We start from the raw sequence: 20,372 nt of genomic DNA, 5'->3' as shown, positions 1-20,372 counted from the left end.
GAAGATCAAGGGTCTCCAGCATGTGCCTTACACGGACCAACTAAATTCCCAGTCTCTATATTCCACACTGTATAGACTTCTTAGGGGAGACTTGTGCCTGGAATACAAAGCAACCCAAGACACAAACCTAATAAACTTACTGCATATCCGTAAATCAAAAGGGTCTAGGGCTACCATTCCCTGGACTTACATAGGACATGCTGAAGGGACAGATTTATCTCTCAGTGACTGCCACATCTTTAGAACAGGCTACCAATTCATGTGAAACAGAGGACCTCTATGACAATGTTCAAGATGAACCTGGATGAGTGGATGGGGCACCGTAAATTCTTACCGGGGATAGTGCCCACAACCCTCCTGGACATGGGCAGTACCACTAAACGTAATCTTCTGTATTGACTAGTACTTTTACAGTTTTACATTGGGTTGAAACAGCTAGGCTTAAAATGACCTCCAGATTAATAGCCTAGTAATCTCCTATGATCCTATGTTACAACAATTGTCAAACTATGTTCATGTCATATCATTCTGCTAGGTACACAGAAACAATAAAACAGTCCAGTATTCTTAATGTACCCTAAACACTTCATATCACATCTCCGAACACCCCTCATTAAGCTAATGAAACCTCTTTTCATAACAGTTCTATCATTAGGTATTTACCTGATCAAATTACACTTCTCCCAAATGTCTGCCATGCACCCCGTACTATATACAGTTAGTCAAGAAATGCACCCTTAATGAGTTGTAACACTGCCCAGAATAAGCTCAAAAATAACAATCCTTTTCTCTTGCCATCTCCACTGTAGCTAACATTTTTCCACAGTGGCAGACACTAATTCCACTTCATATGCAGCATAACTACTCTCCCCATTTCCCCCTTTCACTTCACATACTACATAATCTTACCCACATTTCCCCCTCATTCCTTTCTTTTAAAGCAAAACTCAGCATCTTCTTTCCACAGATCCTTTCAGAACAATGAACCTTGCCTTTTCTCCGATACCTCAAAAACACTTTCTTGTTTTTCACCCTCATACAGCTACAATAACTCTTAAGTGTTAAACAGCAGGCATCCCAATCAACAGTAAAAATAATTAACACATAGCCAGAGATGGAATGCTCCTATCTGCAATATCAGTAATCTAGATTTCACTAGCTGCCCAGATGCGAAAGCACTTGCTGGAAAGGGAAGCAGCTGCAAGTCTGCTTTGTTCTTTGGGGGGGGGGGGTTAGGGATTTTTAGTCCATTAACTGTCCATAAGCAGAGAGAAATCACCAAACCAAAGATGGGTAAAATATAGTATGCTCGTGAATTACCTTTAAGTGAATCCTGGATGCAGAAACCTGTCCGACTATATTTGAAACTGTGCCCCTAGGAGAAGTGGAGGACATGTCCCTTACAACAGTTTGAACCACATCCAGAAGGAAAGTCTCTCTGTACCCCTTAAATTATGTTTCCTATTTGGATGGCAGACAACTTCAAGATAAGTTAAAAACATTACAGATTCTAACTCAGTCAATCAGGACTCATTCAAAATGTACTAAATGTCACAAAATACAGAGGGAAGTAGGGGGTGTCAACAGATGTCTTGAAAGCACACACAGATATGAAACTATACACTCATCATGTGGTCAAATGTCAACACATAAAATCACCCAGGGCAGGGAAGGCTGGTGTAAGCCAAAATTATAAATCACAATAGACCCACAATGTGAAAAAACCCCAGCACCCTGTGATTTGGTTCACAGCCTCTCCAAAAGAAGATTAAAAAAGGCAATAACAAGAGTCTTCCTTTTCCCCCTCGGTGCACACCAGTTAGACAATCATGCTTCTCTTCAAATACCAGCTCCACTGCAAGGAGATAAAACTCTGCGACTCCAATGAGTTTGACTGGTGGTTCAGGTGTCTATTGTACCTGGTACAGGAAGGACAGAAGGAGAGAACATCACAGCCATCAGAGGCCATAATCCCCTGGAGAAGAGGTGGCACCACAAGGCATGTCCTGCAGGCACACATTCATCCACAAAGATGCTTTCAATAAAGTATGTGCTCATGGCAACTGCAGTGGGGACAGTGATGTGGTCCCTGCAGTGTTACAGATCTCTTAGTTACCCTCACTACCCGCCCAAAGGAGGGGTTATAACCTAATACATCCCCAGTGCAGCAACACCACTGAAGGCACAAAAACCCTTTTGGCTGCCTGGGTGACAGCCATTTGGATGGCTTTTGGTCTTGAATTTGGGATACCCTCTATGGAGAACAAACTGGCAAAGATGAATCGAGTGATAATTGATTATTATCAAACATGGGGATAAAAAGCACCCAGAAAAAAAAAATCATCATCTGCTCTAAGTGTTTAAAATCTACCATCTTAACCAGCCACACACTGTTCTTCACTACTCCACAGCCACCTGGGTGCTTCTGTCAAATCAATAACATCGTGTTTGCTGCTGTACACACTGGCTGAGTTTTTACTTAAATTCACAAGAGGTTTGCTGCAAAACTTATTTGTGATGTTGAGTGCCATTTGGACCGATCCACATGAACCTTCTTCAGTTACAGCCCAAACTGATACAGAAAGACTCAGTGCATTTATACCTTGTGTATGCATTATTAAATCACCAAGATGCAATTTCTAATATAGACAATAGACTGAATGCATATGGTATATAATAATACCAGAAACAAGCAGCTAGATACAAAATATGTATGCCTTTCCCCGCATAAAAAGTAAACATAAGGATGTAAAACATGAAAAAGACACGGCAATAAGACATAACCAAGACGAAACAGCACATACGGATTAGTCAGTACACTCATGATAATGAAACAGAATGTACGCAGTGACTTTGCACAAAAAGGTAATAAGGGAACGTCTTTCAACGCATGAACACCAGTACAGTACTTCCTCATTTTTTAAATCATACAAGATTTGGACAGTTGCTCCAACCTTCTTGTCAATGTGGTGTCATTCTTACCACAAAAATTGCACTTGTTCTTTTTTTTCTTTTTTAAGGAGAAGTCGGTGCACACATAGTACTGTTACTGCTAAACAGTCAAGCTGCAGTAATTTGGCTTGCTTGCTGTCCTCTGCCTGAATATTGCTGATCTCATTCTGCATTTTATTTTGAAGTTTTTCATTAAATGTTTGGTTACTTCTATTTCGTATCTTATGCTTGTATTACATTTGTTTTGTTTCCAGTTTTCTGTTCTGTTGGAGTTTTAAGAGGTCTTCTCTAAGGTCAGTCAGAAAAATTAGCAAAGAATTACTTTGCAAATAGTGAATAACATCAGCTAATTAGTGGGAGAAGCTAAGAAATAGCATTCCTCATTTAGACTGAAATATATCTATTTAGCTGGAATGCTTGTTTGGCTTGCTTGCTATACTTGCCTGAATACTGCTGATCTCTGTGTGTATTTTATTTTTCCCACCCACTAGCCAAACCGTTGTTGTATTCTTAAACTTTGTGGCTTTTGATTTGCCCGCCCCTACTATAAATTTGATTTTGGACACTCCTCCCAGTCCCATCTCATCGGCTCATTCTACGGAGTACAGAGATCATTTCGGAAGGCCCACCCCCCTTAGATTCTTAGCCTTGAATTATGTCCCATTTCCTCCCTTCCCACTTAAAAAATGCACTTTATTCAGCTGCTTTTACTGTAGTAGCACTTCTTACTACTTTATTTTGCTTTTGCTATTTGTTCTTAAAAGTGTTAAACTGCAATTATTCTGCTGCATTTATTACTACTTGTTAGTAGCCTGATTAAATTGCAAATGTTATTCTAAACCTCTTAGGTTTTGGTTTAAGCACTTTCAGTCCAGTTGTTTTACATTAAGAAGTTTGTGGTCTATACTCTTGTGGCAGGAGAGGTAGCTTACATCCTTCTAAGTTGGGAATTGCTGGTTGAAGGATTAGTATTTCTGTTATGAGCATCTTAGTTCGGGTTTAAGCACTTGGGCTTCAGGCCAGTTAATGTTAAGAAGATTTGTGAATTACACTCTTGTGGGAGGAGAGGGTAGCCTCTGCCCTTCTGAGCTGGGATGTACTGTTTAAAGGCTTATTGTGCCTGCTTGTTTGAACATTTTTTTCACTGAAATTGTTGCACTGTTTGCTGTAGCATAGCCTAGATTCAGACCTGCTGAATCTAGTTCTGTTTGTATAACTTGAGCACTAAACCAAACCATCTTTTGTTGGAGACGGTCCCCCCACCACCCTACACAGTCAGGAGTGTGCAGTTAGAACTCATCTGACTGAAGGTTGCCAGAACAGCCTCAGTTTTGAACTTATTGGTTAATTTGTTTAAATCAGTTTGCTCTCATTTGCTACAACAAGCACAGCATTTGCATTTGTTTGTGCATTGCTCACTGCTGAGGAGCAGTGATCACCATGCAAATCCCTTTGTATTTTTTTGTCCACTTCTCCTGTCTTTTACTTTACCTGGTCCTTCCCCAAAAAAAGAAAACTCAGTCAGCACATGCCTGTTAAACTTGGTGGGCCTTATGCTTGAACATGCTACAAACACTGCATACCCTGTGTAACATCAATGTGCTTGATTCTATATTGCAAAATTATAAGGGGGGGGGGGCTTATGCTTGGAACATGCGACAAACACTGCATACCCTGTAACATCAATGTGCTTGATTCTATATTGCAAAATTATAAGGGGGAAGGATATGATAATGTCTTCATAGCAAAACTAAGTGAATTTTAAAAGGCTATGAAGAGAAATAGCTATGGCAGAGCTGGCAGTAACAGTTGGAGTTTTTCAATACATCTTGTTCTGGGGCATTAGTATGAAAAAGGTTTTACTCCCTGAAATCGATATTTCTCCTCCCCAATGCTTACCACCCCATAAGGGTATCATTTCTGTGTGGATTAGACAGCAATTCTTATATGAGCTACATCCAGTGGCAAAGATGAAGTACTCAGCTTAACCCCACCCCAGAAAAAAAATGAGTGCATATGAGAGAGAGAGAGAGAGAGAGAGAGAGAGAGAAAGAAAGAAAGAGAGAGGACCATCAATAATCAGGATAAAAAGTAACTCCAAATAAGCTAATTTTTAGGTGACGTGTCAACACCTTTCAGGAGTCATGCAGCAATCCAGCCACCCACACTCTAACAAAACATATGTCAGTGCCATTTGCGAGTATCTTCTACAACCAATAGTGACTAAAGATATGTGGTCTAAAAAAATTATAAAGTATGGCTCAGTTGGCAAGTTTGAGGGAGTGATTAGATATAAAAAAAGTTAGGTTACACACGCTTTACAGGAAACAGGCAACATATTTTTCTTACCTAGACTCATTTTTCCCCATTCCTGCCTTCGTACAGCAGAGTTTGTTTCAAGCATACTATTAATATACTGGTAACAAAATATATCTTCGAGGAAAGCCATTTCTGCCCCTACACCCCCTACCCCAGTTACTACAGTATTCTATATCCAGGGTCAAGGAATCTTGAAAAGGAATACTTTGGTAAGAAATAGCCCTTTTATGCTATCTCAGCAATACAACATTCTGCCAGCCATGGAGGGAGGGGTGGAATACAGCTGCAAAAATACAAAATCATGCCATGCTGCTTTTGGGCTTTATACAGAAATGAAGCACACACTTTTATTATGCCAAACTCTTGAAGTAGTTCAGGCATACTAATTTCATAATTATAGTAAAAATATTTCATGTTGGTGTTTTTCTGCTGCTGTTTAGCTATGCTAATAGAATTTAACGCAGTCAGTTATCATGCTTTGCAATATTCTTGTATCTTCAGCATATTTTTACACAAAGCTTTGACATAGCTTTGTATGTTAGGCAGAGATCGCCCATATCGCCTACTCAGGGGCGATCTCTGCCTAACATACAAAGCTATGTCAAACCCAGAGCTGTTGGACATGCTCCACTTAAAGAAATCTCAATCCCTCAGAGCTACACGCTCTAGGGACCTAAACCTTGTCACCACAATAAACAGAACATGCTGGAGGGATAGATTCCTGTCCCAGAGACTTCCCATACTCTGGAACAGACTACCTATCTACGTCAAACAGAGTTCCTCATTAGTACTCCAAAAAATCTTGATGATTGGATGGGAAATGGGAAATTCATCCCGGGCATCACTTCTGTGGCTCTGCTCGACAGGGGCACAGGAAAATAATTTTCTTGGGTGGCGAAAGCCAGGGTACATTTTTTGGCTAGGCTTGTATGGGCCCCTAGGGCCGATAGCCTAGTACCTACCTATGAACAGCAGTTAGAGTACTTATTCCACTACCAAGATCACTTTCTGCAATTCAAATGACATATTTTCATTTCAGATTTTCAGTCTTATTTAATTCAAGCCCTGAAGTAGAAGCTAAACTACTGTTATATGTCCAAACAAACATGCATTTGTTCACTCTACTAGCTTTATTATTGCCTCAGTGAGTTCACTCCCATCATCTACAAACCTTTCTGTGCAAAAATAACTCCCAGCTTTATTTACTCTGCATCTAAAAGTCGTATCGTGCCCTTATTTCTTGCTTAGAAAGCTAGTACGCTGTGAAATACTTGAAGCACTTTAGAGTTTCTGTTATGTCTCTCCACGACCTCCTTTACCCAAGGCAAAATGTAGTAGAAGTTCAAATTAATTATTCTGCTACAGAACATGCACCTGTAATGCCTCCCTTCTTCAGAATTAGCGGTACAAGACTATGTCTTCAAACATCTATGTACAAGGGGTATAAAATGACCACTTGTTTTCTACTACTATTCAAAACAAAGTTTAAGCTAGTCTGTGGAAGAAATACTTCAACAGAAAGCAAGACTCTGCAGACAATAAAAGCTCAAGAGGAGTTAGCAAATCATTTAATAATAGAAACCAATTAGTACAACATCCATTTTATCACATTACATAACAATTCTTGGATGCACCCTATCAGATACCATTGCCTTTTCTGTTTTCTATCTCATTATATAAAAATTATTGTGGCACCCTATCAGATCCCACTGCCTTTTCCATCTTCTTTTTTTTGGAATTCTAGACCTTTTCTTTTAGGAACTGAGTCTCCATTTTAATAAATACTCCTCAACCAACAGAATCGGATAAACATTCCTCCATGAATATTGAAGAAGCCCTGGCTTTAATTATCTCTCAACTACAACACATGAATTTCATTAAGTAACCACAGACGTCTCCTTAATAATCTTTTACAGGTGTAGATGCACACTTCACAGTTTGTACAACATTTAGGCATCCGCATAGTTAAAAGGTATAAAGTGAATTTCAATATGAAGTCAGATAGGAAACAACAAGACAACTTAGGTACCCCCCCCCCATCCCAAAAAAGATGGTGACGCCTTAGGCTTGTTTTAGAGAGGAACACTACACTTTCTACCCACTATGTCAATACTTAAAAAGTGTTCTGTTGAGTATCTTTAAGCATGCACTTCTAACATTTACAATGCACTAGCTGTAAAACTATCATTCAGTGAACCGAATGGTGACTCCCAGTTCAGACTACTCAAGAGTAATAAATAATGGGAAAAGATGATTTTTTTTCATATCAAGGGTGTCGCCTGCAAAAAAATAAAAAACATTTTCCATTTGTCTAGCTTTCTTCTCGGCCTTGCGAGGCTTTGCATTTCTATTTAATTCCTGATGTTTTGAGTCTCAGTACAATGGCACTCAACATGCTATTTTGAACCTGTTTTCAAAAGTGTATCAGAGAAAAAAGGAAACTTAATATACAGATTTTTCTCACCATTAACTTGCAACAAATATAATGCAACACAATCCTGACAAATGTAATCACCGCAAGAAAAACGTCCCTCAGAATTACACTGATAAGAACTTTGCAACTCAAACCTATCAAATAACATTTCAGCTCTTTCAAGAACTCTACGGCAGACTCAACTACACAAGTGCAAAAACAAAAGCCCTCCAAACTACAGTGCAATTACTATAACTCACAGAACACACTTACCTTATTAATATCTATAGTTTCTAAGGCCAGCTGCCGAAGTCTCTCTCTTCGATCCCGGTTACTTTCTGATGCTGAAGCAACACCTCCACTGCCGGTTTTTCCACCGGCTCGGTGTTGGAAATCCATGGCTTAGGAACTCTACAATCAAATAGAACAAAGAAAAAAAAAACACAATGAAGATGATGCTGAAAGATTTTGGTCTACAATTCTAGAAGCCAAACACATTGAATGAAGGGGTTGATTATTGGCAGTACAGGGCTGCTAACAAGCTATTTCCAAGCAAACCTGAGCCGGGAGTCGGACACCTTTCACTTAAAAATCCATACAGCTAGGAGTATAAAATTTATTTTAAATAAGAAAAAAATGTACAGGTAACTCATGCAAATAATCAACTACTTGTACTCAGTTTAATAAATGAACAAAGTCTAAATTAAACTTGTAATCTGACGGATCTGAGCCAGCTGCGCTGCACCCCAAGCACACCTGCACCATTAAAAGAAATGTACCCCTACTATGAAATGTCACGCCCACAAATGTCATACCAGTAATAAGCATAACTGCAGATTTTCAGCTTAGTATGAAAGTTAAAAAAAAGACTCTCCAACATGAAAATATAAACTTTACATTCTAATAAAACCTACTCTATCAAAACTAAGTTGTCACATTAAATTTCTAACCACAATTTATGCTACACATTGGCAACTGCAGCTTATTTAAAACAAATTTTACTGTTTCACTAAAACACAGAATTAATTCTTCAACTACTCGCCTTCCAAAGGTTTTAATGAAATCGATAAAATGTATTGTTTTTTTTTAATTAAGCTCCTGTTGCCAATATGTGGCGTATATTTTCTCCAGCCTACGCTTAATTTTAAAATCAGATTTTGTTCAACTAGAATATAACATGGCATCCGAATCCCACAAATGGGAAAAATGATAATACAACTGAAAATGCCAGACAGCAGGCAAAAGGAGTTCAAGTAACTGCCTGGAGTGCGCCATTACTCTGTACACCAATAATCATGGAGACAGAAACATGCATCCTCTACATCGAAACCCTATTGCCTATGCTTTGCATCAAATTCTGACGATGAAGTAGAAAACAGCTGACTTACAAGCAAAGAACATAGGGTAAGCAGCTTCTCTGGTAGTCTTGCACATTTAATAAGTTTTACTTTAAATGGCCTTACTCACATAAACTACAAACATAACTCCTTGCATACCAATAGTGTACTGCATCATGGAAAATACCGGTGAGTCATTGCTCTCAAGTAATTAAAGACAGAGTTAAAAAAAAAAAAAAATGTACGCTAGAGCTGCACTCAAACTACAGAGACAAGGCCAAAATTAAAAACTGTGTGCCAACCCTACCACTTACTCACCCAGAAATGATCTTTTCAATAAATGAACCCATCAACAATTCATCTGTTATAAATATATCTGCACATATACTTTCTGACAATATTTAGTAAAGACCGATCAATGACTTAAAGGCTACTTTTTTGCCAAAAAAAATCTTTTCACTAACTTCAGGCTATTCATCTCTACAGGCAGGGTGCTCACGTTAAGGCTTCCCTTAAACAATTAATGAGCAACTTTATAGATACCAGAAAGTGTCCGGTGCTCAACTAATCACTTAAAAAAGTGCGTCAACCAATCAGATGTCAAAACTCTGCTCAAGGAAAAGCAGACACTTAAATAGTCTTCCATCTGAACTACTATAAAAGCAATTCTTAAGACAGGAAAAAAAGTTGACTTTCTTCCAGTGAAATAACACGCATTTGAGATACAGTACAAACGAAATTGCAAATGCACACTTATAAAGCATATGTAGGAATTCTATTATGTTGGGATGTCTGAGACCACAATAAAAACATAATGTTCCCTTGGACGAGGGGACTGTAACTTGTCACAGTTAAGCAAACTTCTATCGCCAAAGAATCATGGTCTTTATAAGAACTCTACGGGATGAGAATCAAATGTGAAGTATGATAAGGAATGCACAATATGAATTCACCACACAAGACACGCTGCAAGTTAAACATTCCACACAACAGTCCAAATCACAAGCAGCCTAGGCACCCAGGCATGCCACATGTACTAGACAAAAATCAACCAGATGAATACATACAGTTTAAAGATAACAGAAGGGCTGTAGTTGCAATCAGACAGAGCAGCAGCTTACAGGTGGATATGAATAGCCTTTCAAATTTGTTAAAATAAATTAAGAGTAAATAAGAGGTTTTGATAGAAGACCCTCCTAAAGAAGACAAATAGGGTTGATAAGGCAACAGTAACACATACCATTTTTTTTAAATCTAAAAAATAAGGATTTAACATGTTAGCGATAGAAAATAATTACCAGAAATTAATAGTGGATGCCTGGTATAGCCCCAAGGTGTAAGCCACAAATTCTGGCTTGCCACTAAACAGCACCTAAAAAAACAAACATGCCATCCAGATATTCCCTAAAAACTGATATTAAAAACAGATACTCTTGTCAAAAAGTTTAGAAAGCAAGGAGCTACCGAAGTAGAAGCGTTTCAGTCTGAGAAAAAAAATCTTGCCTTTTCCAAACCACAAAGCAACATCTAGAAGCAGCATGGCTAATGACTGGGGTATGAATAACCAAAGTGATCAAGGTTCGTCTCTGGGGACAAAAATCATTCAAAATGATGAGCTCTTCAGGCTTAGTGGAACACTAACAGATTATACAGCCAGCTATAATAAAAAAGATACTACAGCTTGAGAAGACACTTAGTGAACACTCGGATGCTATTACTGACCTGCAAACTTCTGACAAAACAATTAAGTATGGCAAAAATGGACGTATTAAAAGACTAAATACAGCACAAATGAATAGACTTGAAATATAGGTCTCGTTGAGGCAACATAATATTCATATTAACCCATGAACAAAAGGAGGAACTGTGTACAATTGATAAAAAGATATCTTAGTGAACTGATAGCTGTTCCTGCCTAATCTATTCTTATTAACACAGCCTATGGAATTAAATTTCTTTGTAGGGGATTACGCCAAATATCCCAAACATTAAATGGTGTTCATATGCACAGAAAGAGCAAATCTTAAGATTACAATGGAAAAAACAGGAACACCGTTTAAAACTAAAGAAACCCACATTTTGCAAAAAAATGACTATTCATTGTCTACATGAACCACTGTGGTGGTGGTGCTACGGTAGCGTTGTCGCCTCACAGTTAGACATTGCCTGTTCGATTCTCAGTTAGAGCCTCTTCTGTGTAGCAACATGCGTGAATGGGCGTTCCTTCGTTGAAGGTTGTGCGTTAGGCCCGGCAAGCCAGTACGTAAAAATCTACTGCCAATCATTAGCGGACCGGAGTTCCGCTGTGGCGACCCCTAACTGGGAAAAGCCGAAAGACACAAACAAAATTGTCTACATGAACCAAGATAGAGAACAGCTGTGTTTAATCTTACCATAACTGTAAATGTCCTTCTGTTCACTGTTGAAGTATTCTAAATAGCAGGGTTTGCCTGCCCAGGGCAACCCAATGCTCAGCCAGTACACAAAAGCCTAATGATCTTGTATGTGCCGTACATCACACTTATGCTCCCACACAGAATATAGGACATAAAAAGGGACATTGCTGCAACTACCCAGAACTGAATTGCACCAGAAGGGAACAAGTCTCCATAGGACAAAGGAGTCCATGCACATCCAGAAAGACAAAATGCAGAAAAAAGGGGAAACCTTCAGCCAGAAGGAAATCTGAAACAAAAAACAGAACAAACAAGAGGGGGCTGGAGAGAGGGAGCAAATACTGCAACAGTGAAGAGAAGGACATCTACTGTTATGGTAAGATTTTACACAACTGTACTATGTCCTTCTGTATCATTGTTGCAATATTGAAAATAGCAGGGAGAGTAAAAAAGCTCAAGAAACAGAATGGGAGGTGGAAGGCTCACAAGAGCCCTCAACAAACCCATATAAAATGGTTTCAGTAAAACCTGCTCTAGCAGTAGAAATCATTTCCAACTTATAATACTTAGTAAAGGTATGCAATGAAGACCAAGTAACAGCTTCAAGGATGGAATTGGTGTCCAACCCCTTGAAGAAGTTGACAGAAGAGGCAACAGAGGGTCAGAGATTCGCCATGAAAAGTATAACCAAAGGAAATGGCCTTAGATATCCAGGAGAGCTGACTTGCTTAGAAACAGTCAAACCAAATGTCCTGGGATGAAAAGAAATAAAAAATGGCCAAATTTACGAATGGTCTTAGTTTTATCCAAATAGTACCGGAGCTGTCTGTGCAAATCCAAGGTATGGAGAGGCCGCCAAAGCAGACACCCAAACAACTACCACCTCAGAACACAACACCTGCAACACATAGACCTCACAGTCAGAGTGTCAAACAGTCACAGCCCTTAAGGCCAAACACAATGCCAGACACACTAGTCATTGGTGACTCCATAGTCAGACACACTGACGTCCCGCTCACCAGACTGAGTAAGGAGAGGGTTACAGTAAGCTGCCTGTCGGGCGCTAGAATCCGCCACATAACGCAAGCACTCAGGTATCTCAACAGCAGGTACAAATACGACTCAGTCATTGTCCACGCTGGTGTAAACGACCTGAGACGTACCTCCTTGGACTACATGAAAAGAGACATTGAGGAGCTCTCTGATTATGTAGCCCAGACAGGTATGACCCTGACCTTGAGCAGTATCCTACCTTCACCAAGAATGATGCCACAATACAGAGATAAGATGATCAGCTTTAACAATTGGCTTAAACTCTGGTGTCATTCAAAGGGGATCCAATGTCTGTCTGCCTTGGATGACATGCTGGACAAGCCACGCTGCTTCGCAAGGGACGGCTTGCACCTGTCACCCTGGGATTCGGATATTGGCAAAGGCTCTTGCCACCCCATAGTGCCTTTTAGGCAAGGCTCAAATTCTAAACCTACCACCCTAGAACACAAAAATGGAAAAAACTAAGGGTAATGCTGCTCAATGCCAGAAGTCTCAATCTCAAAATGCACGCACTCGAGGCCCTTCTCAGTATGGAGAACATAGATGTCTGTGCTGTGACAGAAACCTGGTTCAAGGCTCCTGAGAGCACCCCAGCACTATCAGGTTTTACCTCATACCATGCGTTCCGGCCCCAAAATCCGGACAATACCAAGAAAGGAGGGGGGGTATCCATATTCATCAAGGACACCCACACCTCAAGATTGGTGGCAACGCACGATGCATCGGAGACCATCCAGGTGCAATTAACCATAGGCAAGACTGCTCTGCAAATTGTAGCATGTTACAGGCCACCTTCACAAACTCAGGAACCTCACATGGCTTTCCTGAAAACACTGGAGGGGATAAATGTATCTCCAAACACCATCATACTAGGTGACTTCAATGACCCTAAGTGGGAACACTACTCAAGCCCAAACACCCTAGCCCAAAAGTTCCTGGAATTCATAAACTCAAACGCCATGGAACAACTGGTCACCATCCCCACAAGAGGAGAAAACATACTTGATCTCATCATCACGAACATGGGAGCACAATGTTCAACACTGGAAGTATACCCCTCTCTGGTGAGATCAGATCACAAACTAATCTCGCTGGAGGTCCTCATCCCACCCCCACCTGAAATAAAAAAGACCACAGTAAAGAACTTCTCGAAAGCAGACTTCACACTTCTAAAGACTAGTGTGGTCTCCTTTAAGGCCCCGAGCGGGAAAACAGTACCCAAGCCGCTGAATCACTTACAAATGCCTTCTACCAGCACCTACAGGACTGCATGGATAAGGCAATCCCAAGCAAAACAAAGACTCTTTGTACCAAAGGCAAGCGTCCAGTCTGGTGGACCCCAGCCATAAACAAACTCTACAACAAAAGTAGGAAGCTATTACAAGATAGAGCAAAATCCTTAAAAGGTAAGACACCTTTGATCACTACAAGTAAAAAACTAAGAGCTCTCATAAAATCATCCAAAGCAAACTTTGAGAGAAAAATAGCTAAAGACTCAAAAGACAATCATAAGGCCTTCTTTAGCTATGTTAGAAACCTGGGAGGAAACTCCCAGATATGCTCAGAACTAGTTCAAAATGATGTGAAGATTACTGATCCTACAGACATTGCCAACATACTGGCTGACAGGTTCAGTGCAAACTTCTCCCCCTCCCAAAAGGAAAGATATCTATACCAAACGATTGCAGCCCCCCAAACATCTCTAACGCCCAAGTGAGAACTGCTCTCTCCAAAGCAAAAAACACAACATCCATGGGACCTGATGGTGTCCCCGGCTGTGTGCTCCACGAACTCAACGAGGAATTAAACCCACAGTTAGGACAGCTGTTTAATCATAGTCTCACCTCTGGATACGCACTCCAGGAGTGGCGCACTGCGACAGTGGTCCCACTTCATAAAGGCGGTGCCTCCACCGACCCTGGAAATTACCGGCCCATTAGCTTGACAAGCCTTATCTGCAAAGCCATGGAGACGATCATAATGGATCTCATAAACAAAGACATAGGGAATTTGCAGACTTTGGATCCAACCCAGTTTGGCTTTGTCAAAGGCAGATCATGCCTTTTAAACCTGGTTGACTTTTTCGAAACAGTCACCAAAGCCATTGATGAGGGAAAGGCAGTCCATACAGCCTACCTCGATCTGGCGAAAGCTTTCGATACAATACCCCACTCGGGTATCATTGAAAAACTCATCAGCTTAAATGTTAACCCATACATCACAAGATCGATTGCAAACTGGCTGAGTGACAGAACCCACAGGGTCAGAGTTGCTGGCGCCATGTCAGACTCTAAGCCTGTCACAAGTGGTGTCCCACAGGGCTCAGTCCTGGGCCCACTCTTGTTTGGCATCTACTTCTCCGAAGTACAAGCAAACACAGGAGGGTTATGGCTGACAAAGTTTGCAGATGACTGCAAACTGGGCGCCGTAGTCGAAAACACATCTGACACAGATATCCTTCAGAAGGGTCTCACAGAAACGGATAACTGGTGCCAGAGCCATGGCCTAAAGTTAAATGCCAAAAAATGCATAGTCATACCCTTCGGGAAAAACAAGGTTACCCCTAGCTACCATATAGGTGGCAATCCACTGAGCACAGAAGAAGTTATTAGGGACCTGGGGACCCAGGTTGACAGTAGCCTGTCATTCGACACCCATGTAGCTAAAGTAGTTAGGAAGACCTTCTACATTGCCCACCTTATCATGAAGGGATTCACATCTAGATCAAGGAGGTCATAGTTTCCTATACTCATCACTCATCAGACCAATGATTGAGTACAATGCCCCATTCGGAATGTATCTGACCCGACACTTGCAGCAGCTGGAGAGGCCACAAAAGTTCCTCACCAAAAGGATAAAGGGTCTCAAAAATCTGTCCTATGCTGCCCGACTGAAAGAACTTCAGCTCTATTCAGTCGCCACCGCTTGCTCAGAGGTGACCTGTGCCTGACATACAAGGCCATGTCAAACCCAGATTTGATGAATATGCTTCACCTCAAAAAATCTAGATCCGCCAGAGCCACAAGGGCGTGAGACTTAAACCTCGACACGGCTATTAACAGGACGTGCTGGAGGGATAGATTCATCACCCAAAGACTCCCTATGCTGTGGAACAAAATCCCGGTATATGTGAGGCAGAGCACCTCGCTGGCCTTGTTCAAGAGAAATCTTGACCAATGGATGGGAGATCGCAGATATACCCCAGGGATTACCTCAGTGTCACTGCTCGACAGAGGCACAGCAAAATAATGGGTATAGTTCCCCATACTAAAGGGGTGGCGTAAGCCACAAAACTATGGGCTAGGCTTGTAAATGCCCTCGGGCAGATAGCCTAGTATAAACCTATGAACTAGCAAGATTTTTGGGGAGTCCAGCTGAATCTTCTGCAGGATTCTTGGAAGAAGAGGAAGATGAAGGAAATTATGAAGAAACATCCCCTTCCTAGGGGAAATAAAGGGCATCAGTCTTCTACTCCAAATGTCACGGCACTCTGGAACAGAAGAAAGGAAGCTGACTGTTCAGAGGGGAGGCAAAAAGATCTACCCGAGGAATATCCCACTGATGGGCAATGTCCAGAAACACATCTCTGTGAAGCATCCATTCATGAGCCAGTGTTTTGAACCTGCTCAGAGACAGTCTGCCACTAGATTGTGCTCCAAAGAAATGTATACTGCCTGAAGAGTTAACGGATAACTAAAAGCCACCTCCCAAACCAAAAGACCCATCCTGCAGAGAAGGTAAGATTTTGTGCCTCCCTGCATGCTGACATACCACATCACTAAAGTGTTTTCTGTGTACACCTTCAAGGGGTGAAGACCTGATTTCTGACGGGGGGGGGGGGGGGGGCAGAGATCCTGAACTTTCAGGTGACCAAATGAAGCACTCCAACCTATGTTTGAAGCATCGATGAACAGTTCTTGAGAAGGAACTGGAGGCTGGAAGGACAGGTCTGGGTTGAGACCAAACTGTTGAAGCCACCACTTCCTTCTTTAGACAAGGAAAGAGAGATGCACTGAAATCCACAGTGAAACAATGCTGCAGCTAAATTGACTTGAGACACCACTGAAGCATCCGCATATGCAGTCTGGCAAGAAGGGGCATTGGAATAGAAGAGGCCATGAACCACAGAGGAACTCCCTGGCTGGCATGGCAGTCAGAGAAAGGAGTAAGTAAAAGAAGGCTGTCAATGCAAAACTTTTGGAGGCGGGAAAGATGCCAACAGTGAGACTGTCTGAATCCTGCATCCCAGACACACATGATCCTGACAGGGAGTTAGGATGGACTTTTTGAAGTTAATAGTGAACTACAGACTTTGAGGAGAGATGAACTCCAGATCCTATTACAAGCAACTGGGATAAGGTGCCTGAAGCAACATGTCATCTACACAAGGAAAAATCTGAATGCCTTAGAGTCTGCAAAAAGCAATCAAATGAGATAGGCATTTTATGAATACCCTTGGGGCAGTAGAGAGACCAAAGAGCAAAGTAAAGCAGAGAACTAAAAATGAACTGAAGACGTACAGAAACTTAAAAATTTCCTAAAAACAGGGTGAACAGGGAGATGAAGGTATGCATCTTTTAGATCCAAATGCACCAGAAAAGCCTGGGGTAATAAAAGAGGAAATAGGGTTTGAAGAGTAAACATCCACTAAGAAGGGACATAGAGAAAGGTGTTGAACCAAGAGAGATCTAGAACATGTCTCAAAGAGCCCTCCTTTCAGGGAACCAAGAACATCCTGGAATAAAACTCCTTTCCCACTTTGGAAGGGAACAGGCTGAATGGTTCCTTTGTCCACCAGGACCTCAAAACCTCTGGGAAATGAGGAAGTTGTTCTACATGAGGTTGAGAAATCCCTGAAAAAGGAGGGAGAGACTTCCATATTATGAAGTAACCATGATCAATGACAGACGAGGCACCAATTTGAAAGACAAAAGGAAAGTCGAAGGGACAAAGGAACCTGGTCTAAAATGGGGGGGGGGGGGTGTCAAAGAGAAGCAGATGAACAAATGAACCCGGTCTAAAAAAAAAAAAAAAGGGGGGGGGGGGTTGTCAAACAGAAGCATGCTTATCAGATAAAGGAGGTTTTCTGGCCACAGAAATCTGAGAAAGCCTTAGCATAGGAAGCCCACTTACTACCCTTTCTGCCCTTGGAGGCCTGGCGGGGTTGCCTGTAAACAAAAGCAGATCCATAAGGAGAATTCCTCTGGAATTTAAGAACAAGAGAAAAAAATATGTTTAAGGTCCTGTAACGCAGTGTCTTTCTCTTGAAGAGACTTACACATGTCAGCAGTAGCAGCAGTCTCAAAAAGACATGTATTATCCAAAACAGTATCCAGCAACCTGGCCTTAATATCCTCAGGCAGAGACTGGAGAAGAAGCCAAGAATAATGCCTCATGACAGACTCAACAGTCACAGCCCTGGAAGAGGTGTCAGTAACAAAATAGCTACACTTAGTGGACTGGTGAGCTTCAGAATCAGAGAAGTCAGAAGTAACCTGACAAGCCTGAGTAATCAGAGCCAGAGCATACTTAGTCATGTGGGTCTGGTAATTCACAGTCCTAAAGGCCAAAGTAGAAACACTGTACACTTTCTTACCAATCCTCTCCATAGCCCAACTATGCTTATTAGAAGGGAAAAGTTTGGAAGAGAGCAAAAGCTTACAAGGTTTGTCAGAAGAGACTGACACCAGAGTAGTATCAGCAGGAGGACATTTAAATAAAAACTATCAATCCTCAGGAACCTTACAGAACCTATCACGTTTTTATAGGAACAAGAGGCTGAGAATCAGGAGACTTGGAAGCAAGAATGAAAGTATCTAACAAGACAGCCAACACAGGGGGAACTACCAATGGTTTAGGAGTATCCACTTAAAACAACTCATAATATCTTCTCTGAAGATCACTTGAAGAATCCCACTTAATGTATTCCATCATCATAGCAAAAGTGTCCCTAAAGGACAACTCCTCAAAAGGAAACTCAGGGCTAATAAACTCCTCTTCATCTGAACCATAAGCCAAAGGCACTGTGAAGAATAGGACAAAGACCCCTCATCAGACACAATCATCATCCAAACAATCCGACACCCTAAGCCATTCAGAAGAGGAAGAGGTCGAAGAAGAAGCAGATACCAAAACCACAGAGGAAGCTTTAGGGGCATCAAGGCAGAAAACAAGCCCTGCGTAAACTCCTGCATTCCCTTCGAGGATCCTCAGAATAGACCGAAACATGCTTCATTTTTTTGTCTTTTAATTGAAGAGACATCAGCCCCAACAAATACAGGAGGTTCTGTCCCATGGCAAGATTCTATAAAAGAACCCAGAACCTCCTTCTCTGACCAATATCTGCAGAATTCCTCTAGGGTTCTCCAAGATTATCAACTGCAGTTCCCCCTCAACATCCAGAGAAGACACATGCAAAGCCTCAGAAGATGTGTGAAAAGACAGATCCATGCCAGCCTCTGACGGGGACACAGCAGAGAAATCCGATGTAGATGCTGAACAACCTACAGGGCTACTACCCACTTCTAGAGGGGCATCCGGCAGAGGCTGGACAGCTTAATAATCCAACCAAGACTTCTTGACCTTCTTGCCTAGTGGGAGTATCTTGGTGTTAAAGCATTCTGCCATGGTACCCTGGGCTAACTATTTAAGCCACTGGTTTGCAAGACAAATGGCCAGGGATGACAAATGGCTTCTGAGTGTCTACAGATACTACAAGAGATATGGTCATGGGGCGCACCCAAACAAAAAAAGACACTGTGTGCGACAGTCCTTATTGAGAATCTGCCTCCCACACTGACATTTTCCCTTCTTGGGTGACAAACTGTAGGTAGCAAACTAAAATACAAGATCAAGAAAAGAAAAAACAACCCCAATGGGGCACTTACCTGGTGGCTAAGTACTCAGTACAGCAACAAGGCATTCAAACCAACTAGCAGTAATGGTGTTCAAACTGGCAACAAAGAAGTTCTGGGTAGTTGCAGCCGTATTTCCCTTTTATGCCCTACGTTCTGTGTGAGGGGCAAAAGTGTTATGTACAGCACATACAAGATCACTAGGCTTTTGTATACTGGCCAAGCATATGACTGAACTGAGTGGGAGATTTCTGCTATTTAGAATACTGCAACATTAATATAATAAGAAAATGTAGGGAGATGCAACTCTGATTCAAATTGCTTTATTCAACTCAACTAAGAATAATTTAGCCTGTGTGCACTAAATCATACACCGACACAGAGCTTGCTCTTGGGGATCTTCAGAACAGAGTTTCAGATATGCTAAACAAGAAGAGTTCAGAAGAAAGTTGTTCAGTGCCTTTGAATGAAGAGAAATCAAGGAAGAAAATGGGATGGGAGAAATTGCCAGAGAAGCACTTTCCTCTCCTTCAAAAAGGAGATGATGGACAAAACCAAAAGTATGAGGTAACTGACCAAGAAACTCCAATAGGTCAATAAATCAAATGAAACAGAGCAGAAGATGTGAATGAGATGGTGACAGCTTCAGCACACTGAAACAAAGAAATGGGGTGACTGATGATCAATGAACAATATGATCTGTAAACTGTATTTAAGTAAACGATTCTTATACAGAATATGTTTAAATATAGGTCTTAAGAGCCGCGTGGAACACAGTAAGCATTCTATAAAGGTAGGCCCATGTTTGAATTGGGTTACAGTAAGAACCACTTCTCTTTATTAAGCGGGAATAAAATCAAGTACAGGAAGCATGCATTTTATGTCAATAATACAAAAATCTCTCAAACTTGGAAAAATGGGGACTAAACCATTGAACATTTTGAATTGTGTTTGAAGTGAAGATATGGTGGCAATTAGATTCAAGTGAAGGGTTAATACTTGTGGAAATAGAAAGAATACAGTAAGAACCAGTCCATGTAAAAAACAC

The 20,372-nt window shown here is 41.2% G+C and overlaps 1 protein-coding gene across 1 annotated transcript in view; it reads right to left on the bottom strand.

The window, feature by feature from the left end:
- Positions 1 to 20,372, bottom strand: part of LOC122787869 (splicing factor 3A subunit 2-like) — a 132,495-nt gene that overhangs the window by 108,879 nt on the left and 3,244 nt on the right. Inside the window, exon 2 of the mRNA XM_044054785.1 lies at positions 7,958 to 8,095. Within this exon, the coding sequence (XP_043910720.1) occupies positions 7,958 to 8,083 (126 nt within the window). The 5' untranslated portion in view covers positions 8,084 to 8,095. The remainder of the gene's footprint in view (positions 1 to 7,957; positions 8,096 to 20,372) is intronic.

This window comes from Protopterus annectens, chromosome 13.part0, assembly GCF_019279795.1.
Source record: "Protopterus annectens isolate FY-2018-M chromosome 13.part0, PAN1.0, whole genome shotgun sequence".
In the NCBI taxonomy this organism is placed as follows: Eukaryota; Metazoa; Chordata; order Ceratodontiformes; family Protopteridae; genus Protopterus; species Protopterus annectens.
The sequence above is the reverse complement of the archived record's forward strand: the minus strand, read 5'-3'. Positions and strand labels throughout refer to the sequence as shown.